Source organism: Syngnathus scovelli, chromosome 12, assembly GCF_024217435.2.
Source record: "Syngnathus scovelli strain Florida chromosome 12, RoL_Ssco_1.2, whole genome shotgun sequence".
In the NCBI taxonomy this organism is placed as follows: Eukaryota; Metazoa; Chordata; class Actinopteri; order Syngnathiformes; family Syngnathidae; genus Syngnathus; species Syngnathus scovelli.
In genome coordinates this window covers 6,846,561-6,872,867 of record NC_090858.1, presented here as the reverse complement: position 1 = coordinate 6,872,867, position 26,307 = coordinate 6,846,561, and the positions used below count along the sequence as shown (strand labels likewise).

At 37.5% G+C, this 26,307-nt stretch overlaps 1 protein-coding gene across 1 annotated transcript; it reads right to left on the bottom strand.

Annotated features, from left to right (window-relative positions):
* Positions 1-330: 330 nt before the first annotated feature.
* lmbrd1 (LMBR1 domain containing 1) lies at positions 331-26,005 on the bottom strand. Its single transcript, XM_049736194.2, has 17 exons — positions 25,892-26,005; positions 23,202-23,378; positions 22,303-22,366; positions 17,353-17,450; positions 16,846-16,913; positions 15,873-15,961; positions 13,807-13,880; positions 10,376-10,501; positions 9,255-9,407; positions 8,173-8,237; positions 7,957-8,059; positions 7,628-7,732; positions 7,396-7,545; positions 6,670-6,742; positions 1,731-1,822; positions 1,359-1,470; positions 331-1,245 (listed from the first exon to the last, which is right to left on the bottom strand). Exons 1-16 carry the CDS (start codon positions 25,955-25,957, stop codon positions 1,360-1,362), a joined length of 1,614 nt encoding a protein of 537 aa, XP_049592151.1. The 5' UTR covers positions 25,958-26,005; the 3' UTR covers positions 331-1,245; position 1,359.
* Between the last annotated feature and the right edge of the window lie 302 nt (positions 26,006-26,307).

Here is a 26,307-nt window from a genome sequence, read left to right as displayed (position 1 = left end):
TGCCTTGGTCTGTCGGTGTCAGGCTTTGTTAGTTTATGCTCACCAAGTCTGTTTTTCATGTGTTTTTTTTTTTTTTATCTTTTGTTGCCTGTTTTTCTTTAGTTTCCCTGATCAGTAGTGCGTTGTTTGGCTCTTTTTCCCTTTAATTTAAATCCATTTTTGTTTGACCACCATCCCCACTTCCTTGCTTCCCTGCACTTGGGTCCTCAATTCCCTGCTTCAAGACAGTAAACCATTTTTTGGGACATTGGTGGTGTGAAGTAAAGCTTTTTCCAGTACCTTGTTCAATGTTGGGAAATGTTTGCGTAACAAAGCAAAAACCGCAACAGATGTATTTGAAGTCATTTATTTTTTTTAAACACATGATGTTACTTGGTACCACTCATCACAGCAGTTGATTTCACCATCTCAGGAAAAAGAAAAATCTTAAATGATCTTAATTCAACTTCAGACCATTTTTGCACATCGTTGTGATCAACTATTATTTCAAAAGGTTCATAGTGTCTATTTGTAAATCAGCCGGATGCACTTGCTTTGAAATGAAAAACAATTCAATGATAATCAAAAAGAAACCCAAAAGACGTGCCGCTTAAAAAAAAAAAGTGAAGTTCTAATAAGACTGATCATCTCCCACACGCCCCCACATCTTTATAATACAGGCAGGAAAAATAATTTGAACCGAGAGCATTAAATGAAATGTGATGTGAAAACAAGACCGCTTGATGGTCAGCTTAACGCGTTCAGTACCGTATGCAATTTGAACAGTTTAAGTCAGAGTCTTGGTGAACAAAATAGGAAATTAAAGCAATATACAGCATTTCTTTCAAGAGACAGATACAAAATATGAGAAATTTGTTTCATATAGTAGTATTTAGCACAAAAGGAATTTTAGAGGTGATGGGCAGCCATGTTAAGGTTCTAGAGCAGGGATTTCCAAACAGTTGTAACTCAAATGGGTCAAAAATTAAGTAAGATACAATACAGACAATTTCTTGGCAAATTAATTGTTCATTTTATTTCAATACATTCTTATCTTTATCACTTATCGTTATAGTTAACTCAAAAATAATGAAAATGTGGGTCTTGAGCTGAAAAGGTTTCAAAATCTCTGCTCTAGAAATAATTCAGTAAATGTACAATTTGCATACAAGCTTTGTCTTAATGTCTACGGTTCTCTATGCATTTCCTTGGAGGACGTCCTTTGAATTTCAACATCTTCAGTCACGTTGTCTGGGAGCAGACCTCCTTCAAAGCAATAAAATAAAATGGAAGCAAATTAATGACTTGCCAAATTGTACTTTGTAGTCCCCTTAAGTTATGGCTGGATGTGCAGATCCGAGGGTGCGCGCGTATCGAACCTCAGTGCACATATTCATCATCGCTGACGTCTGAGTCATCGGCCTCCACCTCGCCTTCAATCACAGACTTCTTCCCCCGGCAGCATGACACCACCAGGCCGATGAGGAAAGCCTAAGGAAGAAAATGTAAAACACACATTAGAAAAAAGCTGGCTGGGGAGTGTTCTGCAAAACAAACAGCTATCCAAATGATTTTAAGGGTGTTTGGGGTGTGCCCCTTTAAATTCAAATGAATTAAATAGTGCATCATCCGCACAAAGCGCCAAAGGGGTTGTGTATCATGGGTGTATTTTGGATGCAAATTAAAAAATATACGCTCTGTGATGACGAAAAGATCAATAACAACTGTTGTGTTAGATAAGAACAACTTACCCCAATAAAGGCCCAGTTCCCAAAGTAGTAGATGGTACTGAAGAACCAGAACTTGTGGAGGAAAAGATATGACCTGGTTACAATGCATTGGTCTGAAAAGCAAATAAACACAAATTACTTATTTTGTCCACACAAATTTGTTTGAAGCTTTAACAATCATCTTGGAATTTTTGTATTCTTTCAAACTTATTCTACAATTCTTGAAATCAAGTTATTCTTTCATTGATGATATCTGTAAAGCATCCATATGTATGATTCCAAAGCAATAACGTTTTGATAACTTTTTTTTTTAAGACAGAGCTAATAACTGAATACAACTACGAGGTGGACTATTGAAAGGTCTGTCCACCAGTGTAAACAGTGACCTGACATAATGTTCTGCATTGTGCAAGTGGCTTAACATGCTTACATAAAAAACCTAACACTGGCTATTACTCTAGTACTACATAACTACTCAGGAGGAGTTCTGTTCCGTTAGTGTGAGTAAAAAGGACAAGCAAGTCTTGGAAAAGAGCAAAGTCGTGTCACTGTCAGTGTAAATGTGACTTTGGAATGCATGAATGTGCAGAGAAGTTATGCGCTGTTACTCACCAAAAAAGGTAAAAGCACACTTTAGCATTGAGTTTTATTCTCGGACGGTACGATGGCTTTTTGGACAATCGCAACATTACAGGTTTTCTGCAAGTCCATTGAGATTGTTTAAAATTGGGGTTTATAAGGTTTGATTAGTAGATAAAGCAGAGAATATCGTGTTGCTATAGAGACAATGACAGTTGCTTGGGTATTGACCAGGGTAGAGTATAATTATAATAAATGGGCTGCTCATTTCTATATTTGCCATTTCAACCTGAATTACTATTGATCAAACTGTGTGGAAAATATTCTCAAGTGCCACTCTCGTTTTTCAGGAAAGCATGGTCCTTAGAATCCAGCTGCAAAAAGCAAAGTATGTTCTTCAAAGCCTCTATATCATTGAAGAGAAAGATGGTGTACCAAAAAGGATGGACTAATGGGGAGAGGGCGTTCTGGACCTCCAGTACATTTGAGTAGTATTTGCGGTAGGGAGATGAAACGATCTTTATTGTTCTTTAGCACAAACTCTGCTTCTTCATGACGTTGGTACACAGCTCCTCAGGCGTCTTGAACTCCATGAACAACACAATGAGACCCTGACTGAGCTATGAGACAACATCAGCAAAACAGATCAGCTCATCATTTATTCATAAATGTTGACTACAGTGCTAACTCGAAAGTTGAACGCTGTCCTATGATAATAGCATCATGAATTACACCAAAGTTTCTCAGAAAAATACACCTCTAAAGTCAGATAAAACTTCAATTTGAAGATGACATGAGAGATAATATGGCACACAAAACTTCCGGTCAATCAAAAGCAAAGGAGGTTGTTTACCTCCAAATGTAAGATGCCAGGACGGGCATAAACCAATTGCCCCATGCATATAAAAACACAAGAAAGTGATATGTTCATCTTCATGCACACATAAAACAGAGAGTGGAAGCTTTAGTCCTGAGAAGGAATGACAACAACCGGCTTTAACATCATCACACCTCGGGAGAAAGCTTGTCTATATTCATCTCTGTGACCTCACAATTTTCTAGCAGAACCCGGGCCATCTGCAGCTCTCCAGCTGCTCACCTGAACTCGCACTGCTCCGAATGAAACCTACAGATGGTTCACAACAGCGGCCTGACGAAATATATTATGATGTACACTGCTGACCCGCCTCACCTTGGAATCATTAGCGCACTCTGAGATGAGCACGGGGCAGCTTGTGAAAGTACAGGTAATTTCACCTTGACTCACCACATCTTGGCGAGCGCTGCCCCGTGTAGCACTCATGCATTATGTACAACTTCCATCTCACCATTCAGACATGAGCACATGAAAATGTGTGCAATCACTTAACTTACTTACTCCCCATGCCTGTACATATTTTTTTCTACGGTCTCTCTAGTATTGATGAAAGACCACCAAAATTCTCTATTCAATCAAGACATTGAATAAAGTAATCCAAAAATACTTTGAGGTAAAATACTCTGAGGTATTCGTTCATATTCAGGTATTCGTTTCATTTTAGTGACTGACTAGCAATTACCGCATAAAAAATTAAATAACATTTTTCAATCAAAATATACAGGCAATCTGAAGATACCTGAAATTTGACTGTCCGCTTCATATAATTTGTTTGCATTAAGCTACAGAACTGACACTAAATGATTATGCTAATATATACATGGTCATCATTGGTTGATGAAAGTCATAAATCAATGTAAGTACCTAATTAAGAAAAAAAAAAGCCACATGTACACACACTGATTAAAATATATGTAGGACATTTCACAGAAAGCTATATGTCCAAAGAATAAATATTTTTTCTCTAACAACATAAATTAATAGTCTAAAATAATTAAAACAATCATTTTTACATTACTTACAAAACAAGCATCTGGATTATACATTTGGACTATCTCATTTCTGCAAAACAACTTGGAAGAAATGGAATACTCCGAACTAAGGGATGTCTGTAGATTTTAAAATGAACAGATGTGCCCAAGGCATTTGACTGACATCTTCCACAGTGAGGCTGACACAAAAGAAAATGACTATTATTTTTTGATTGTGTTAAAAGAGCCTCTCCTTTACCATTTTGAAAATCGGTTGACACGCTCAAGACGACATAAAAAGCATCTTTCACCCAAAGATCTTTCAACAAACCACAAGCAAACTTCGAGTTGCTAGGAAACAGAAGCAATATGACTGAGGATTACACAAATACACTTTCTGGGACAAAGCCAACAAGCCATCTGACATAAAAAGTAAAACGTGGACCTCAAACAATTTTAACACTAGGCCTTTGGATAATATGATCAAATTGAGTCTGAAGTTCTATAAAATGCAAAATGTCATTAGGATCACAGTTTAATTAGCCAAAAGGGACCCAATACGACCATTAATGAGGGTCACTGATGTGATGATGAAGGCCTTGAATTGAGGACTACAAATAACACAAGACAGATATACGTATACTGTCCAGAATCAAACTGGGACAAGGGCAGGTTTACCAACACTCTACATCCCATTTCTCCTAGTTGTTTGCTGATATTCAGATTTAATTTTTTCCTTAAAAGCATTTGATGCCTCTGATGCGTCATATCTGTACAGGCAATAAAATGAAAGTTGGGTTGGCTATGTTTGATGTAAAATCAAAACAAGAGTGCAGCTACAGTTGGCAATATACGCTGCTGACTCTGGCATGCTTGTGTTTTTCCTACACTCCAAGCGTGAAGAATTCAAACAAGTTTAAAAATTACAGTTCCCTTGGAAATAGCAGTTGAAAGTTAACAAAATGGGGGTAATAAATGAGAAAAACACGAAAAAATGGGAATTACTTTGAATATTTTGCACTGGTAAATACATTATAGCACAGTAAAGAAATTCTCAGTTTACGTGCAAAAATATGAGCAGGAATCCGAACACTCAAGGTTGCACTCTGATTGTTGCCTTTCATTACATACTCTTCCTCTTTTAATTAAAGTCCAATCATTAAGAATAAAAAAGTTATGGCTGACCTATTGACTATTCAGCAAGCTAATGCAGCACAAAAAAATCATATTAGTTGCTGCAACATTCACAGTTTTTCACATATGCTATGAACATGAACGCCGGATGAGAATTTTCAGATTCGGATCATAATACATAATTAAATATTGTTGCACCAGCTCCATTTTAGAAAGTGGCCGTAATGCACCAAAAGTACTTTGTAAGAGGAGAAAAATCAAAGTAGTAGTAGTCATGGCAACTAATGTATGATGTACTGCATACTTTGGAACAACTTAAATGTCTCTTCTGAATGAGTTATTTTTGGACTGGTGTAACAAACTCCTGAGCAAGTTTTAGTGTTGGAACAGAAAGCCTGTAACTCAGTCTCTGCTCCAATTTATCCAAAAGGTGTTCTTTTGGCTTGAGGTCAGTGCAGGCCTGTTCAGTTCATCCACACAAAACTCTCTCATCCATGTCCTTTTGGGCTTCACTTTGTGCAATGGGGCAAAGTCATGTTGGAACACAAAGAGGCCATACCAAACTGTTCCCACAAAGTTGAGAACACAGACATGTCTAAAATCTCTGGGTATGATCAGAATTCCTTTCACTGGAGATAATGGACCAAAAAGGAATGAATAACTACTGTTAAGAGGCTAACCTTGGAGGATTTGGACAATTTTTAAGTAAAAAAAAAAACAAAAAACAACCACTAAATGATTACGCAACTATAACAATAAGTGATTAAATTGATAATCAAATCATTGTCAATTAATCGATTAATTTTGACAGCTCTGACATAAGCCATTCAGTGGCAACCATAAATGTCTGGACTCTGGAATCTCACGCAAATACATGTTTAAGAATAAAACAAGAGTGTTCGGTGTAGATTTTAAACAGAAAAGACAAAAAAAATATCGTAATTGATGTTTATGTGGGTTTAGGCAGGTGAGTGAATATATTTGGCAATTATAGTGTATTCTGAAACCTGAAATAGAAAAACAATTGTATGACAATGGCTTTGTGTGACTGCAACAATAGCCGGATACATAATGGATAGTTATAGTGGCAAAGATGTACCATACATACAGTTTCATGTTTTTGTGACTGATGTGCTGTAATAAGTGTTGGCATAGTGACAGCAAAAGGTTACATACCACATTAGTAAATGGTTGTCCTTGTTATTATTCTCCTTAATAAATAATGGATGGCAATAAAGATTGCTGAAGAGTGTTCTACATGAAATGGCTCTGTTGTACACTGGCCTTGCTCTCCTTCACTCAACTTGTGGCAAATGAATCTTTGATAATGTACAGCGGGATCCGGGAGCATTTCGCTATTAGACGGCTGCTACCTTACGAGCAAAGATGACACACTCACCCTCAGGCGCATTGGCATCACAGACCCTGGTAGTGCTGAATGAAGTGTTCCCCAAAGTAAGGCCCGATGGACTCTTGAGATTAAAGAAACAAACATACATTTCACAAATGAGGCTGACTCATCAAAGTAGAATCATCCCAAAACAGGAAAATGCATATATTACTCCATTTAAAAGACTAGAAAATGACCAAAAGCAAAACAAGTATGAAGCGAGATGATTCAATACATATTTTTTTCCAAGTAACATAAAGCTCTGTTTCTGAGATTATTTTTCCGGGAAATATGTTCTATAAGACTAGAAATGAAACTAAATTTTTTTAGCTTCATTATTTTTTTTTAATTGAGCAATATAATGCCTTTATAGTTTATACAAACATGAGTTCACCAGATCGTTTTAGTTAAGCCAGCCATCAGCAATAATGAACGATATGAGTGGAAGAATCCATCTTCTATGTGACTCATATTTTTAAAAAAATATTTTGTCTTTGTGTTGCGGGGAAAGAAAAAATATTTTTCGGTGAGATAGAAACACAGCGGTGCATCTAAAGCATATATACACACCCCACAGAGATCATTTGAAAGGAAGGCAGACCTTCCACATGGTGTGCAATCCAACAAGAACTACAAACGGTCTCTATGGATGTTGAAACCATCAACAGAGCCTTATTGGGGAGGGCGACCACGAAGAAATAAGTGGGATGAAGCTACACAAACAACTTCCCTCACCTCTATGAGATATTTCTGGCTGCCGTACATCACGTACTGAGGTGCGAGACTGTAGATCATGTAGCTGGTATGGAGAACAATCAAAAGCAAAATCATACAGAGGAAGAGAAGAGCCTGGGGACGTGTTCTTTTTGGTCGGATTTTGTACAGCTGCAGAGGGAAGAAAAGCGTTATTTGAAAATGCATGTGCGCCTCAATATAAAAAACATAGAGAGATGGCGTCTGCATTTACCCTTATCCAAAAGAACCAGATGCCCATGTTGCGAATACCCGCCATGGATGTGAGTACAAAATACACTGTGATGACTGTAATCAGGATATAATCCAATGGAAACACCTGCAAAACCATGATCAGAGAATATAAACCATATTTCACAAAGGACAACCAGACAACCGTAACCACATCAAATGAGGTTTAGTTTATGAAAACACGGGTTCATGAAGAAAATAAAATGTTGCTGAAATCCATAACTGAAGGCAACAGTAAACTATACAGTTAAGCATATCTTAACTGAAAATAATCATTTAAATATTTAACTACTGACATGAGAGTATACTTACAGGCTGCAAAGCTAATAGAAGTTCATTCAAAGGATTGGTTAGATTGGTGCCAAAGATTATAAATCCAGAGCTGATACCAGCAGAGTGAAGAGCTTTATCCAGACTAAAACACAGTCACACAAAAAAAAGAGAGAATGTGAACAAGTATTGTTTTGTTACACAATAAATGCAAAAAAACAAAACGTCATGTTAACACAAACACATATTAAGACTTACTTTGAAATGAACAGCGCAACAGAAAACAGCAGAGCAACCAGGATAAAGAAAATGCCCAGTATAATCTGCACAAAAAAAACATATATACAAACAATTTGTTAAAATACGAGAGAGTGATAACAACATAAATGTAACATACTTAGCCAATTTATTGGCCCATGGAAATAAATCTGTCATGTCTTCTGTGAAAGCAACACCATATGGCTTGAGCCTCCAGTTTGGCAACAATACCAAAGGTGACAAAAAGACACAATGGTGCAGCCCAGACATGCTTCAAGCTTGGGAGTTTAGCGGCAGCCAAAAAAGCAATAAAGGTTATGAAATGCTTGAGGGACACTTCATATTGATAGAAAAATATTGTGCCTGACAGGAATATGAAATTATTGGGCAACTTGTTTGTCTAACATATAGTGTAATTTAAAATATTCTTAATTTAATGAGGTGTGGGTCCATCCTAATCAGAAAAAAATTGGCTTATTTTTTATTTCTGACTGCCAACTGGCCAACTGGTCATGGCTCAGTGGGAGAGTGCTTCAAAAATTGAAAGCGGGTGAAAAAACAAAGAAAAACAAAAACCTTGGGAAATTCACTGCAATGTTTTGAACGTATTTTTTAGAAGTTATACTTTAACTGTAAGTTTTGACATCTTGGGTTGACTTCTGCTTGAAATACTTGCAGTTTGCGAGTGGCATAGTGGGATTTGAATACATCAGGGTCAGTTTGTTATCTTAGATTAGCCCTACGTTGTAGAGCATAGGATGTAGATAAATATGGATAAAATAAAAGCACTGAGGGGAAAGATAATATCTGAAAAAATAGGACATTTTCTTTAAGACAATTACAGCGATGCTAAAAGGGAATCTAGAGCAGTCCACTTTGCAGCATGAGAAAATGCTGACACTGGCAGATTTATAGTATATTGGCTATGCTGTAGAAAAACAAAAAATTACAAACCATCTGTTAAGGGAGGAAATTAGCGTTGATGTTGTGCATTCCAATCGATCATAAACATTTAACTACAAAATAGTTCGTATGGGGACACTGAATTTGGTAGTGGTAATTCATCGGAAAACCAGCCTTACCTTAAAAGGTCTGAGAGCACTACCTATTTTGTTGCAGCAGTTCCTCTCAGCAATTTCCAGGTGTCTCCCTCTCCGCTGTAGAACCTGCAACTTTTCTTCGAGTTCCTGCAGATGGTTTCTGTCCCGTGATGACAAAGGGCGTCCATCTCGACACTGAGGAGAAAAAACAAAGATTGCAAAGTCAGTGTAAAAATATTAATTATTTATGATTTGTTTTCTTTTTGATAGGAAAAAAAAATCATAAAAACACTGTTTGAATGAGAAAAAACAAATGAGAGGCAGAACAATGATAAAAAGGAGTTTTAAGTTTTGAATCAATTTTCAATATATCGATTTTCTTTCCAGTCATTCATTTGTTTAAACTCCTGGATATGTGACATTGGATATTGTAAATCTATTAATTGAGAATAAGAAATGTATTCATATTTTGTGTGACATAAAAATACAAAGTTAAGTCATTTTAAAACTTTTTTCAGCGTTATTGTAACCTTTAGAGTGTAGAACTCAGTCAGGAAAAAAACTACATCATTTTGAGGAAGAAAACATTACAAAATTAGATAATATGGCTGGACAAGTTTGCACATGCTCATATGTGGCTGCAATACAGAATACACACCTGGCCTTTTAGGGGAACTCTGACTAAAGTTTGCAGTTCAAGTGCACTTTTTTCCTGACATTTTTTTTTCCCTTCTGACAGAAACCTGATCGGTTTAGTTTCACAATGACTGGTATTTGGAGGTACTCCTACCTCCCATCATTTTGACTAAAGCTTTAGTTAAGGCTAAAGGAAAAAAAACCTCCAAATCATGATGCTGCCACCATGCTTCCATGTAAGTATCTTGTTTTTTGTTGTTGTGCCAAACTACCTTTTGTAATTATGGCCAAAACGTTCTACGTGGGGTACATCTGCAATGCATTATAATAGTTAGCTACAGCAGGGCAAATACATATTTGTATGATGAGGTACAATTAAATCAGTTTAGTTCAGTTCTACACCAGTACAAACTACAACAATAATCAACATATTTTTTGAATCAACATATTTCTGATGGTCTAAATCATACTTATTATAACGAACTAAACACATTGATCATGCTCAGTGATGCATGTTTGTGTCACACCTTGGATTTCAGCTTCTCGATCTGATGCTCGACATCATCAATGTCCTCTGTGTTCTCCAGGCGTTCATATGCCACACTCCGTGTGCCTTTTATCAGATTCAAAGGCAACACAGACATACCGTATGCCTGGAGAAAAAGAAAAAAAAAAAAAGCAAAGCTTCCATCTTAATCACACATTATTGTCATGCTGGGTTGCTGCATATGGCGCATGGATCCACCTACACATGCCCATCCCCTGCTAAAAAACAACAACAGTGTGGTGCATTAGCTGAAGGTACGTAAACAAGAACTCAATGAGTATAATCATTTGGAGGCTTTGTCATTTTTGGTTGAGGGAAATTAAAATGGGAGAATGTATAGTTGTCAGAACTACTGGTACATTTGCTGCAACCATTTTGTGAGGCGAGCGCTGTTTAAAATCACTGTGCTGCAATGTACAGCTTAACAGTGCCCCCATGTGACAGCAATATAGCCTCCATCTGGAATGTGATGCATTTCTCAAGAGAGTTTTTTTTTTTTTTTTAGGGAGGGTATTCGAGGTTATAGTAAGGGGTATCAAGATATCGTGACTGATGAATGACATGGTACAGTATAGTCTTATAAACATCTTTAATTGATATCATGCCGGATCCAACACAAATATTTGCAGACAGAAACAAACATGCAGGAAAACAAATTTCAACAGACAACTAAGAAAAGTGCTCCTAAGGCTATAGAGACTATTTGCACAAAATTCAAAAGGTGCTTTTAAATCTTTGACATTTGGGCTTTAATCTCCTAGAGGGATGTTTGAACTTTAATTTAAAATGAGGGGCACCTCTAAAACCTGACAACATAGCGATCAATACAAATGAATATAACAGGGGCGAGTCAATGCGCTCTTACTCAGCCTGTCATGTCTCGCTTTTACAAACCGAGCAGAGAGAGTCATTTATGGGCTCATAATAAAACAAAAGGACATGGTCTGTGCAACGAATCTTTCAGCCCTGACAAACATGCTGCCCTCTTTCCTCTACTTTCCAAAAGTCAGGCTGTATTTTTAAAACAACTTTTAATAGTTTCTGCATGTTATGAAGCGTTGTAAGTGTCGCATGGGATACTAAGAAAGGCTAGGCTATTATTAGTCTCGACTGTGGATCTGCGCTACGGGCGAATGTCGCCTCCTGCAATGAATCATGGAGCTCTTAAGGCCGGAGCATGTCCAGAATATCAAATACGCTCATAAAAGGAAAACCTGTCCAAGATCCCCGGAGAAACATCTCCCTTCCCCTCGTGTGCAACAACACGAGAGAAATATAAAAGAGAAAAAAGTGGAGACTACATTTGTAGTTCACATTAAATTGTGCTTGCTCATTAGTTATTTTAAACTCAAAATAGCTCCGAGCATAGTGGGGAGTGTGTGTGTGGGGTTGGACTCGGGGTAAGTTACTGGCTGGAATCATTGAACGACTCTGTTGAGTTGGAAGAGGAGGAACTAGGTAGTCACAGGCATCCTTCACAAGCCTTCCCTTTGTTTAGCCGCTTATAGTAGTATGGCCAAACAGAAGGAAGCTCCCATAGATTCTCAGTATCCTTTGATAAAGAGGCCAATCAAGTACAACCGTGCTAATTAAAATATGGAGTACACCACAGTGATTTGAACTAACCACGTTAATGGCATTTCAATACAGAAGGCTCTGTGTAAAGACATTTACAAATCAACTACCGTTTCTGTAATCTACGAACAAATCTTTGAGAAACTTTTTGCTAATCTTCTATTGAGGACTACAAAGGAGAACAAATGAACAGACTTATTGCGCCTAAGTGTGGCAGTCGATCGACAGCAAAATAATTAAGCCTTTTCCCTGACACTTACATAATTAACTTTGGAGCACCTTACCTGACACCTACTGAATAACGACGGGCAAAGTCTGTAAGCTTTTGACAAGGAGCTTGAAACTATTTCCCAAAATGTCATGTCATAGCAGTAAGCCCATTTTAAGAGGTGTATGTTAATCTTACCAACCTTTGTTTATGAATCTCCATTTAACAGTCTACCTCCATGCTCGAGCATATTTACAAATTGCCACAATTGTCAATTGGGTTATAACGTTTTGCAAAGTATACAATATATATGTTTTTTTTTTGTTTTTGATTTTTTTTTAACTTTAAACTACCCATGAATGTGTTTAAAGATATACAGTACGGGATCAAGGGAAACTCTAATTCAACATTGGGGAATAAAATAAGGCAAAAAAATTCCTATGTGAAGGGGGAAAAATATATGACATTGGTCATATTCATTATGTGACCTCACTTACTACATGCAGGTCAATGTCACAGTCTGTTATTAGATCAACAGGCCTTCATCTTCTCAATACGAGGTTAAAATTTACATATGGAGGGCCAGAAATTATTGCGTAAGAGGAAGGTCAGCACCCAGGTGAGGCAGTTGACCCATACATCTATATTGAAATAAATATTTTTTTTAATGAATTCATTGAGATATTTCACATGCTAGTATGGCTGGATGTGTAAAAAGAAAAATATAAGATACTGTGCATCTGCTACCTAACGATAAATCGAGAGCTACACGCTCCAAGGGCTTCGTTTGCAATAACCATCATATCAGAATTAATATTTGTTGTAAGCATATTTAGCAAGAACAAGCTGACAAGCTAAAGACAGTGAGGAGCATTACGATGTAATGATAAGAAAGTGCTAGCACATCGGATGTAACCGATATGAAGAATGTAGTTCTATTCCCGTTTGAGACTGCAGATACAAAAAAAATCCCTTTTCCAGCATGTTGTTGGAAAAGTCAATTGCAATAGGGGAGTGGTGCAAATCGACGCAGCACTCTCACCTGAAACTGTACTTGATCATTAGACATTCTATGGAGAAGTGTGAGAACAGTAGGTGAAACCCCAGTTGAGATGGATTAGCAATGCTAAAGGGAGATTGGTTCTACAATTTACTAGGTTGTGTATTATTCAGTCAGAGCTCCACATTCAATTGTTGTGTAATTTGTCAAATGGGACTCTAGGCTCCACAGAAATTGGATAGATTGAGGTTGGCTGTCACTTTTAGTTTCACTGCTGGGGGTGATGCCCAAGTATTTTTTCCCGTATTTTGGTTTTCCCCCAGCACTACTGTGAGAGCTAGGCCACAACCTTCACAGAATATTTTTGCATGATAACTGTAAGAAATGGCCAGGATTAAAAAATATGTGGCAAAGAAATTTGACCGTTGATTTAAAAAAAAAATCAATAACTTGGTGTGATTTCTCATATACAGCAAGATGAAAAGATACCAGTGTGACCTCCAAGATGTTCTCAACTGACTGAGACGATATCAGTGAGTAAAGATCAGCATATGCACGCATCATATAAAGCGCGTCCCAATGTAACGCCAATAAAGTGTCATGACCAAACATGGCACTCTCAACTCACTGTGTAAGTGATCACTGCCAGCATCCCGATCAGAGTCAGAGTGCTGATGGAGAAAGCAAGAGCATGTAGGCCATCTGCAAGAGGAAAGACAGGTTGAAATTTTGAAAATTATTTGACCAAATCATTTCTGCATGAATTTCATGTTATAAAAAGAACAATAAGGGATAAATAAATAAAAGCTAAAGCTTGGGTGGGGATAAAAAGTAAACAGGATGACGTTTTGCTCAGTTGCACAAATCCAAAAGAAAAAAACTAAATGCCCGGGGACATGCACTCTTCAAGTGTCTGTACTTAGCAGTTGCACTACAGTGATAAGACTCGTCTTACGCGCATAGCATAAAGAGCACCGTATTGTTGAATCTGTCAAAAAATACTCCCACTATTATCAAAGACGCAAAGAAGAAAGTGGAGAACATAAAATTCATTTTAATGTATTATTCTGAAAAGAAACGATGAAAACAGGTGAGTCACAACAAATGTCAGTTATTCACTGTTCCTGTATTATCTTTTGAATAACGTGTTGCTGTGAAATCGTTTGTGAGTCTCAGTCTTTGATTTCAATATACGGCAGAATAAGAAGTGGTATAAAAAAAAAACAATTGTGATCTGGGGAGTATAAGTAAATTGAGCTGAGGAGTTTCGCGTTTGATTGAAGCATAAAGGCGACCACCCATCAAGCAAGGGCAACTATAGTTGTCACAGCAGCTGTCAAAGGTGGAGTTAGAAGAGGGGGATTGATGAACAGACTGATAGCCTCTCTCCCCTGTCAGGATCCCACCTGTCATAGACTTGTGTGTAAATGCTACACAGTTGTCATTGTACATTGCTCTCAGAAGCAACTTCACAGCGCAAAGACCGCCTGTCAGCACAGGTGCTTTTCTACTTCATTTTCTCCTTGACGGGGGCTATTCAATTAGGGTGTATTGAGTCAATATTCAGGGTGTGGTCTGTTAATAGCATCTGTCATCGTGTATTGGAAGGAAGATGAGCGAGCTCTTTACATGTGAAGTAAAACTTTGCACCTGCCATGTTGGTTATACTAGTTTTGATGCTTTAGGGTAAAGTGGTCAACGTTCGGGTAGTTTGGAGTAGTTAAGTCTTGGTAGTTGAATCCATTTATTTTGAAATGATCAGATTTACAAATTGTGATTTGAGTCAGTTAAAAATAATGACTTTTTAAAACAAAAATCACGCCAGCCCTAACTGCAACCATGGCAAAGTTGAGAAAGCAATTCAATTCACATTGTTCTCAATGCGCCAATCCTAATAGATGGAACATTACTGTAATTGTCATGAATATAACATTTAAATAATTTAGATCCATTGACCTTCGTGACCAGCCACGACAAAGCAGTCGGCTACATTATGTGCACAAGCATCGCTTTCCTTAACATAATTAACCTCACATCTGGAGAGAGTAGAAAGAGAAGGGAGGGGGTGGATTATAACAAGGATGATCCTCACATTTCCACGAAGGCAGGCAGAAAATTTCCCCCTGTGCCAAGGGAGGAAGGTTAGGAAGCACGCATTGGGGGTCCCCAATAGTATAACGTAGCAGATGGCTCAGCTTCCTTTTTGATCTGCATATGGCAGAGGTCCAGAGGACTCCTAGGAGTTCACATTTGAACCCTAGCGTATAAAGCTATATTCATTTCAACAAGTGAAGACATCTAAGGACTGTGCCGTCACTGTTTTTGTATAAATTCTTAAGGCATTTTTTATTTGGGGGATTTGGGTCACTTCTTTCTTGTGTTATTTTTAAAACAAACAAGGTGTCCTTGATGAGACAACCAGATGGCGATGCCGTTATACAGTGTACAAAGCATCGAGATTACTTTACTGATGTTGTTTATACCATTACAAATTAGCTATGTGCTTATTTTAAATCCCATTTTACCCTTTTATTTTTATTCTCAGACATTAACGCAAGCATGCAAATGTGTGAAATAAAAAATGAACATGCGAGTGTTGTTAAACTGCACAGCAAAACATTTTGCTTACCTAACAGCCTTAAACCACAAAGTCTGTTAACTAAAACAGTCAGTCAATAAAACAACAGTACTTACGGCCGCTGCCAAGTTCCTCAAAAAGGTATTGAACTTTCTCCCACTGTGTGGCATTCTGTTGTGGTGGAGCCTCCAGGGGCACAAATGCTCTGAAAACACAACAAAGATTTGCAACGATTTTGGTATGGTTGCATACGTTAACAAAAGGGTATTTTAGAAACTGTTGACAATGTGACAATAATTCCTTTAAGATGTGTTTATAAGAAGTACATACACTTCTTTTTTGTCTTTCAACTCTAAAAAGTACCTTCTCAGTCCGTGCATCCCGATCCCCCTAAAAATAACACTGCCCAGAGTTCCAACCTAATCTCGACAGGCAAAGACTGTCCTGATAGAGCTGAAAGGTTTTAATCACAATTGTATACATGCGGCACTAAAAGGTCAGAAACCATTTAAAGGTTAACAAAAGCTTTGTAACTCAAGCAAGATGCTGCCGAGTGGACTGTCTCCCAACAAAAGCTTGGTGTCTCCTGGTGGCAGTTCAGGGTGAAAGCTAACACGTTGTTCAAAATAGAGTGATTGAAACCATTGTTGGAATAAAACTCCCAAAGTTTCAATCCATGTAGTGAACATTTGGATAAATTGGATGTCTCGGGCAGATCGTTTTAGCTGAATTCAAGACATCAGGAAATCGATTGTGTTTTGTAGCTGTTGCCTATAAAATAAGCACACTTGACACTGTATATTATGGATTGAATTAAAAAACTTTTAGTTTCACATATTTGCTGGCATGTAAATGTAGCCAAGCCATCTGTTCCATACAGATTGGTAACAGGCAGCTTGTATATTTGTGAACGAGACACATTATGATTCAGTACAAATACTTAACATCTATTTTGACAATATGGAGAGATTCAAGTAATGCACTTGATTAAAACATTGTTAAATCGAAAATCTGCCTTATTTAAAACTCAAGACTTTGTCTTTCCATTTCCAATTGTCAAGCAGCAAAATAAATTACCATAAAACTTACCCAATTAATAGCAACACCACGCAGACAAGTACAAATCCAATCGTGTACTTCAGAGCGTTTTTGATTTGCTACAATGAAAAAAAAAGAATGAACCGGTCAATCATGTCCATCAACACAAAAATAATTTATTGCGCATATGGGAAATACGAGGAAGGGGTTCACACTCCATTAAGCAAATGAAAATTCCTATATTACTTTCTGCCATTTGGGCATAAATCATTCTTTCAGTGCTCGTTCCATGCATAGGCGAACTCTCACGTCCAGATTTCTGATGCACTGCCCGTGTGCATGCTGTAAGCAAACGCGGACACACCACAGATGCAAAAATTATAGTAAAACGAGCCCACAGAAAATTAAAATAGCCTATAATGTTGGCCTGATTCATGTTAAATTAATACCTTCCCATAAAAGCAGGCATGCTGTAAGGAATGCTACTTAAAGATATGGTCATTCACAACTGCAAAGAGAAATCCTAAGAAGACATGAGAAAAGTCAACCGTTACCTACCGAGCATCTGTTGACATTGTCATCGTCTCTTTCTTCATAGTAGAAATAAACAAAAGGGATCCATAGAAACACACAGAAGAGGATGATGGAGTAAAGTGCTGTGGAGAAACATCTGTAATTAGTGTCATTCTTCCATTTGACTTTTGATTTCTTCATGAAAAAAAAAAACAGCGAAGAATGCTCAAAACAAATCTGCATTTTTTGATAGGGATAAAATACAATAAAACTTGCTCATGGCACAGACACCTGCATTTTAATACATTCTCACAGGTGACAATTCAGCATCAATAAATATTACTTTTCTCATGGAAGCTTGAAATTGTCATAAAATGTAATCTAATTGCAAGGATGTGAAATTTCCCTTGACAAATTAAGGCACCAGTGAATATGCGCCAATTAATTTTTGCGAATATATTTCACCTTTTTCATACTTCCACAGTCATAACCTAATACAAATTTTCATCTCCGTCTGATCATTAAGAATATAAATGTAAAAAAAAAAAAGGGAAGTGGTTTTAACATGACTTTTTGCACAAACATTTTAGTGATGGCTTTAAATAATGCTTAGTATTAAAAAATAAAGAATCTTCAAATGTTGTACATGTACAGCACACACCAAGGCAAGGGTGTTTATTTCTTGTTTTAACCCTAAAGGAAAGGGTGTTGTCGTCATTTATGTGTTTATGGCTATGAAAGAGGAACCAATTCTACAACTTTATAACTGAAACTTCCCAAGGAAGATTGTTCATACGTAAATTACCCAGAAAAGCCCAAAGCCCAAAGCCCAGCTGGCACTCACACTTGAAATGTTCAGAACAATGTTTACTGACAATCCCGAATCACTTTGCAGCATTTTTTATGTATCAAAATTGTTAGCTGTTAAAGAGAGAAGGAACTAACAATTTCATCATGAGAATGGCTTTCAAAACAACAAAGGAAAATTAGGTTTTGAATTGTTGGTCAAACAAAAGAAGGGATTTTAAAACGTTCGTCTGAGCTGCAAAACACTACTGGGTGCTTGTTCAGAATCGACTATATTTGACAAAATGTTCTTTCTCCGACAAATATGTGTCATCTGTTATATTTTCTCGTTGTTTTTCTTCCCTGGATATAAATTTGACAGAGCGTTATTTTCAATAAATATATGTTTATTTCGCCACTAAGGTATCTATTTACGCTCATTCACAAGTAGATAAACTGACTTTAGGATGATGTTGAGAGGTGATAAATGCAAGCTATACTCGATATGCAGTCACTGGCATATGCTTTTGGGTTACGGCAATGGGTCAAATTAATCATAACACCATGAATATTAACACACTGAGAGAACGGGTCATACTGCATTACCATACATCATCTGTTAGTCTCTAAGCAGATCTTCCACAGGGTCGGAACAAATGGCTGGGGATAAAAGTTTAGCACATTTATCCCCTCTGACAGAGCAGAGGACAATATAATTAAATGTGCTCGTTTACAAGTTCCCTGTGTTTTGGATGGTGTGTTGTATTGTACTCACGGGAAATGAAAAGAAAAAGACACATTCAAGCAGATTTTGCATATAATGATGCAGACACAAAAGCCTGTGTGTAATGAGAATGCTGTGTGGAAACAATATCGAATGTAAGGTAAGCACCATCGACTATATCATTGCAAGCAACAGAATCCCTTGTAGAGCCGCGTAAGGCTTAATGAGAAACATTAGACCCTCGTCCTTTCCTTACCATGGCTGTCCACAAAGGTATTAGAACCTAGACTCTTGTCCCATGCTGACAGGTGAAATATATTACATTTTATGCTAAAATTCAATGCCGGGGGACATTTCTCTCTGAGACGCTCCTTGACAAAGGACTCCAGAGACGGATGAAAATATCTGTCTATGCAGGCACTTGCTGAGAGGTATGGCACTATGACAAGAACGAGCATCTCTGCATTAGGGAGATACCTTGTGGATAAAACTATGAGTGAGGGTTAGAGGGGTTTAAAAAGCCCATCAGTACCTATCTCAGGAGCTTCTATAAACTGAGGATATATAGTAGTTAGAATTGCTCATATGGCATGACATTTCCAACAGAAGGATTCCTTGTCTGCATTAGTCTGGTTGATAGGACTATCGACCTTATTCTATGAGTTTGTCTAAACAAAAGGCTTTACATTTAATCAACTGTGACTAGTGATATGCACCCTTACGTGTCGTTTGATGCCAACGGGATAGCTCGGGGCGAGATAGATACCTTAGCCATGTGTACGTATCTAACTGGATGGATGGATGGATGGATGGATGGATGGATGGATGGATGGATGGATGGATGGATGGATGGATGGATGGATGGATGGATGGATGGATGGATGGATGGATGGATGGATGGATGGATGGATGGATGGATGGATGGATGGATGGATGGATGGATGGATGGATGGATGGATGGATGGATGGATGGATGGATGGATGGATGGATGGATGGGTAGAGTGCAAGATAGGTTGTGAGTGGAGAGGAAAAAAACTGTTGTAGTTCATTTACAAGAGGACGGCATCCTTTTGACCTCCTCTCTGCAAATGGCAAGAATAAGATGAGGAAGCCAATGATTTATTTAGAAGGCCCCAGGGGTATTTTGCCCTGTTGCTTAAGGGTCTTCTACACTCTTGCTTTGAAGCAGTAAGCAGTCAAAGGAAATTTATAAATGGACAGAGTTGCAAGCTTGAATGACTCGGCTTGCTTTCAAAGTCACGGATTCATCAAAGATCACAAAATGCTATTTGAGCTCGAAAATTAAGAGGACGTGTGTATAAGTCATTCATTCAACGTACACATTATATACCATGTATCATGAATATTATTTATTGAAATATGGTAGACGCATCAGCAAAAATATTGTTAACCCTGTGTTAATGAAAAAAAATAAAAGAAATAAAAATAAATAAGAATTGAGGACTGCCAAGGTTATCAATGAAGAAATGTGCTGCCAAGTGTCTGAAAGCTTGGTCTCAGTCCCAGGTCATGGGGTCTTGCGACAGAATAATGACTCAAAACAAAAAGTTAAATGCACCATAGAATGACTAAAAACAAAACATTGGACTTTTCTGAAGTGGCCTTCTGTGTGCGCTGATCTAAATTCTATTAAGCATCTGTGGCAGGAGCTGAAATATGTCTAGAGAAAAAAAAAAAACTTTTCACACTTGAGAAAGCTGGAGCAGTTCATTCATGAAGAAAGGGCCCAAATACCTGCCATCTGCAACAAAACATTAAGTTGTGAAATTATTTTGATCTTTTAATGCAATACAGTGTGTTGTATTCATAAACTTTAAAGGTTTGATTTGTGAAGGACCCGTGTATCTAACACACATGGAGCTTGGTCTCCACCTACTGGTAAATAGAAAAGTCCAGTGTCCCTTCCTCAATATCTTTACACAATCTTGAAATGGGTATCATAAAAGGTCACATTTAGGTTTTGATAGGCAGAATGATGTCAACTAACAAGTCCTCTTATTGTGCACAGCTCCCCTTTGGCAGGGTAGATGAACATAGGTCAACCCTATATGACGGTGGAGTGACAGAAGAATCAAATGTAAATTTAATAGGCCACAAAATGGGCTGATCAGTTCATCACATTTTCTTTTTCTGCCACCATATCCAGAAGAACATAATCTGAAATGAACAACGCAGTCTGAATCCAGTTTAAGATAGCATGAACAGTGAGACACGGCAGGGCAAATAGCATCATAAGCAGTTGCGAGATGCTCATAAGAGGTCATTTCGTATCACGCAGAGATTCAAGATCAAATACTTTAAATTGTTAAACCAAAACATTGCCTCCCTTGATGCACAACAAATTTAACAGCTACTCCATAAACACACTCTCCAGACCATTTGGCCAATAATGGAATTAAAAAACACTGAAGGGACACATCCTTTAAGAATGAACCTACTTAATTATTCATGTCTTGATTCTAACCTAAGGAAGGTTTAGATTTGAGGATATGTTTAATCTAAACAAATCTAATTTGTATGTCCAGGAGGCAACTGGCTACAGTCCCTAAAATGTTACATTACCACGCACTGAAAACTGTCTTTGAAATCTGCTTTGAAAGTTTATTGTCGTATAACCGGTGGAAGTAGTTCATTGGATTGAGCTGTCGTAGCAAGGAGACAGCTTGTCATTTCTTAACAGACGGTGCATAACAGTGTTGCTTGGAGGCACTTTAGGCTAGCAGCTGTTGGAAAATGTGTGATCGTGTCTCCGGGATGGCTGAATTTGCTGTCATCAGAGACAGCAGACTCAAAGCCAAACACGCAGGCCAATCACAGAGACATTTCAGTGCGACATCGTTTGATTTGTTTTATGTTAGAGAGTGATAAGCAAAACAGTTTGGATTCGGGCCCTCTTATTGTAATCATGGACAAATACTCTTATAAACATCATGTGCTATCTTGGGGGCTGTGTTCTTTCACATTTTTTTAAGCCTTGTGCTAGATTGGGTTTGTACAGTGCAATGGAAGCAACAAATAGTAAATCATTTATTCCAGGTTAAAACTTTGTCCAATAATATGTGGATAGAATATATTATCGTTTGCTGGTATTGCCGCTCATTGATGACATAAATGTTAATGCTTTTCTGTCTCTATGTAATTAAATCCTTTAGTCATTGGTAAATTGGTCATTTCCATTGCTTTATTGCCAAAAACCATGTCCTTGGCTTGGAAATTGTGCTTGATGAGGTGATGAGGTGACAATGCAAACAACTGGAGGGGTATAAGGAGGTCACCAGTGCGAGAACAATGTGAAACTTGTGAGGTCCCAGAGTCAGACTAAATAAGACCTATGTGGAAGTGAATGACGGGCCGCAGCTGTTATGATCAACATAAAGGCCATTTAAGTCACACAATATGGGATTCTTGAAATACAGCTCTGTGTGTAATCTTCTAAAGTGGAAGGCTAAGGGAAAGTACTCACCGTAATATCCATACAGAACAGTATCTTCAATTTGGGCTCTTGTCTCATTGTTTATAGCCCATTCCTAGACGATGAGGCAAAAAAAAAAAAAAAAACCACTATGAAAATCAAAAGTATTAGGACCCACTTTTTTTTTTCTTCTACTAAAGCTGTGTGAAAACATTTTTAGATATCTGCCATGCATCTCTCTCCTGTTGTTATTTTTATATATATATATATTTTTTTTGCTGTTCTGCTGACACAAGCGCAAAATCTCGGCTGCTAATCGGCCAGGGGTAGTGATGCCGTAAGTCGCCGTGGTCCCCAACAATGCATCTTGGTCGGCTACGTATGCTTGATAGGATGCTGAATTGAGTGGAGGTGGGCGGTGAGGAAATGAGCTCAAAAGTTCCCCGCTGCAGCAGCCGCCCACTGAACTAGGGCGAGATGGCTGCCTGGCCACCATGGCCGTGAAAGTGTGAATATCATTTGGTAGGAACTAGAGAGCTCACACTTAAGAGGTACATGTGTACCCACCACTGAATGGTCAATCAACAAGCACTTTTAATGGTGGTGGATCCAAATCCTTTTTGTTATTTATTTAATGTTTTGATTTAATCACAAAACAAAGCTTAGTGTTTGATGTGCAGTCAACACAAGAGCAGACAATGGGTTTTTCCCAGCCTGCAACAAAACAACAAATGACATCCTGTTAAAAAGAAGTTGTCCATACACACACAGTCTTCAAACACATACAAATGTAACAGAATTGATGAGCCAAGAAATGCATTAAGCTTTAAGACTAGACAATCTATATTGCTTAGTTCTGAAAGAAAATTACAACCTATTTAAAAGGTGCCTTGGGAAACCCAATTTCTTTGATCGAATTTAGCGAGGCTATTAGACGAGCAGATACAAACCTTGTAGGTGCCATTTGGGTACTTCATGAAGGAGACGAGGAAGATATCCACGGGAAGAAGTGCAGATGTTATTAGCGCTATAGCCAGTGCACATATTGCCGTAATGGTTGAAACAACTTCACTCTCCTGGCGACTTTGAAATTTGCGGATGTAGACCCAACAGAAAGCAAGGATGACCTGAACAGTAACATCAGATAAACGTTAGTAAATATAGCATTCAACATACTGAGAGGTGAAACTGACAGATTGCAGAGTTCAAAAAGCATCATGTTCTTTCTATAGGTTTGCTGGCTAGCTTTTAGCAACACATAGTTGATACTGGGAAAAGCCTCTATCACCTTATCCGATTACAAAACACAAGTTAACGCAGGATATTCAGTTGAGGGCTGTGGGAAAGGTTAAGGTCATGAGTTGTGAGACACACAGCATAGAAGCAAAACTCCAGTTTCAACATTGACAGTAGGGTTAAGATTAAAAAGAGGCAAAAATCGTCCCAAACTAAAGACCAGTAAAAGCTGTTGCTTCCACAAAAGCTAGTGGTGAATACATGTCTGTCTGTATATGTTCTTTCTGTATGTCTGGCTGCTCCATATGTTGCATCAGCATTTATTTGCAAGTTAATTAATTAATTTTTTAGTCCAGCTATGGCTTTTTGTACCCACAGTACATTAGAATTTGTTCCATAGTAGTCTAAAATAGAAGACTTTGATTAGAATTAAGTTTTTTATATGTTTTTTTATTGCAACACTAAAATAAAATGCACTTTGACAGGAAGAAGCAGTAACAATCTTGTTTGGTTGTATTTGCTGTCACCGTTTTGTTGTTGAATTTGAAAACACTATCCCTACAAAAGAGATGGCCAAATAGGATACTTTCCAAATGACAAGGTCAAATTCAAGGCACATAAGCAGGAGGAAGCGAGGACACTGTTAACGCTAGTCCCTTCAGATAAAGGGTTGCCACTCTTAGGCAGGATCAATTAAAAGACAAGCAGCCTTATGCCCTTCTGCTTGTTTTTTTTTGTTTTCTCAGTGATGATGCAAGCTTTGAATCTAAATCAGAGCAATGTTTAGTGGTGTTGAGGCAGAGGGCACTCAATCGTAAGGAAATGTAGCAACTTTAATGGCAGCCAGACCGTTTCTGGCTAAGCCAATAGTCACAGCTAATTATGCACTAAGCCTGCTGAGCTACTTTAAAGGCGCTCATTTCAGCACTACTGTACTCACTCTGGGACAGTCTAACATGCTTAACGCAAGCATAAAAAGAAGCTTGACGTCACGTAATGCCATAAAACTGTGATTGATTGTGTACAAAGTTTATTTGGACGTAGGTCCAAAACAACCACAGAAAATCGAACAATCCATTCAATATTTTGGCGGCTCTGAACGACAACAAAATAATACAAATATACATAAAATCAGACAACTACATAGTTAGCACACGCTGAAAAAAAACAGAAATGAAAGCACTATTTTGCACCACAAAGTACGGAGGTCTATAAAAGCTCTACAAAATTACTCTGCTTATATTTTTAATCATTTTATCTTTACTGTGGGACTATATTTTTTTCTAAAATACTTTTCATTACAGAAGAAAAGGCAGACATGTTTACATAAAAATGCAAAATTTGAATGGAAAGAAGCAGAGAAATATGATACTTATTGACCCATTTTACTGGAAAAAAAATGACTGCACATTTTGAAAACCCATTCAGAAACATTTGCATTACAAGTCACAGACACTTTCACAGTCAACAGTTGCTCTTATTTATTCATTGCTCTTATTTATTCATTGTATGTGCCCTATTATTTTACTTTTTGTATTGTTTACTTGACTGTGTTATATGTCTTGTCACCATGAGATAGTAGGAAACGCAATTTCGATCTCTTTGTATGGCTTGACATGTGAAGAAATTAACGATAAAGCAGATTTTGAATTATTGTGAAGTCATTGAATTAATACCCTAATAAGTCTCTAACAAAATATGAAAGCAAAAATGGGAACTAACACATAGTAAAAAGTAATAAAAAATAGTTCAGATTTTTTGTACACACTATTGCACATAATTGCCTATTTACATACATATTACATACATGACGGGAAACAGTGTGACATCTGTCAGAGAAATCACAATTTAATATTTCCCAAAACGCATTCAGCCCGAGGTTGAAGTGGGCATAAATAGAGATAAACTTGGGTGATAATTAATCCCAGTTTTTCAACCATAAGAAACGTTAAGGTTACGCTTTCGAGGATCAATAAATTAAGCAATGATAAAACTCTTGGGATGATCGTTATTTTAAGACGTTCAGGGTTGCATAAGTACAGAAGAGCATAATGTTGATATACGTAATATGCATAAAAACTATGATCAAACCACAAATCTGCCATATCTAACACAATAAGGTAGATGCGCAATATGGCAAACCCTGGTTATAGTATATTGAATATGCACGTACAATTAGAAGATTCAGATTGTGCAAAAATAATAAACATCACGTGGATAATGAAAATGACAAACGATGACAATCAAATCCAAGCGACTGTCTATCAGTTGTAACACGGTAGCTAGCCATGTTGACCCGACACACATTAATCAAGCAAGTTAAGAGACGCAAAAGTATCTCGGACAATGATTTTTCCATTCTAAGAATGGTGGTGTAATGAGACAAAAGCACAAAAGTACTTACCAATAGTGTAAAGGTGAAAATAGACCAACCAAGAGCCGACTCGGAGAGAAACGACTCAGCAGCCATCTTCACTTCCTACAATAACAAAACCACGTGATTGTGGTGACGTCATTACGCAGACGACCACGTCGCAGCAGTACATATGAATAAGTAGCCTCATTATTTGATATTGTGACAATAATTTCATTACTACCGTCATACTTTGACGAAAGTAATTAAACAGTGGCGGGGATTTACATCTCTTAACCACAATTATTTAGTAATTATGGAATCCATCAATACAATACAAATACGCAATAGAACAGTTTGCATCTGTCTGGAATGTTTCTCTAATAACATTACAAATACTTAAAAAAATTTAAATAATTAATGAATTAAATACAAATTGACCAGAGATGGTGATTGCAAAATGTAGC

Excerpts from the sequence above, each read along its gene's own strand:
- lmbrd1 (XM_049736194.2), bottom strand. The coding sequence starts at position 25,957 with ATGGCTGCTGAGTCGTTTCTCTCCGAGTCGGCTCTTGGTTGGTCTATT. Across the intron at positions 9,408-10,375 it reads TCGAGAAGCTGAAATCCAAG|TGTCGAGATGGACGCCCTTT; the intron begins GTGTGACACAAA and ends TTTTCTCCTCAG. Across the intron at positions 1,823-6,669 it reads TGATGCCAATGCGCCTGAGG|ACCAATGCATTGTAACCAGG; the intron begins GTGAGTGTGTCA and ends TTTGCTTTTCAG.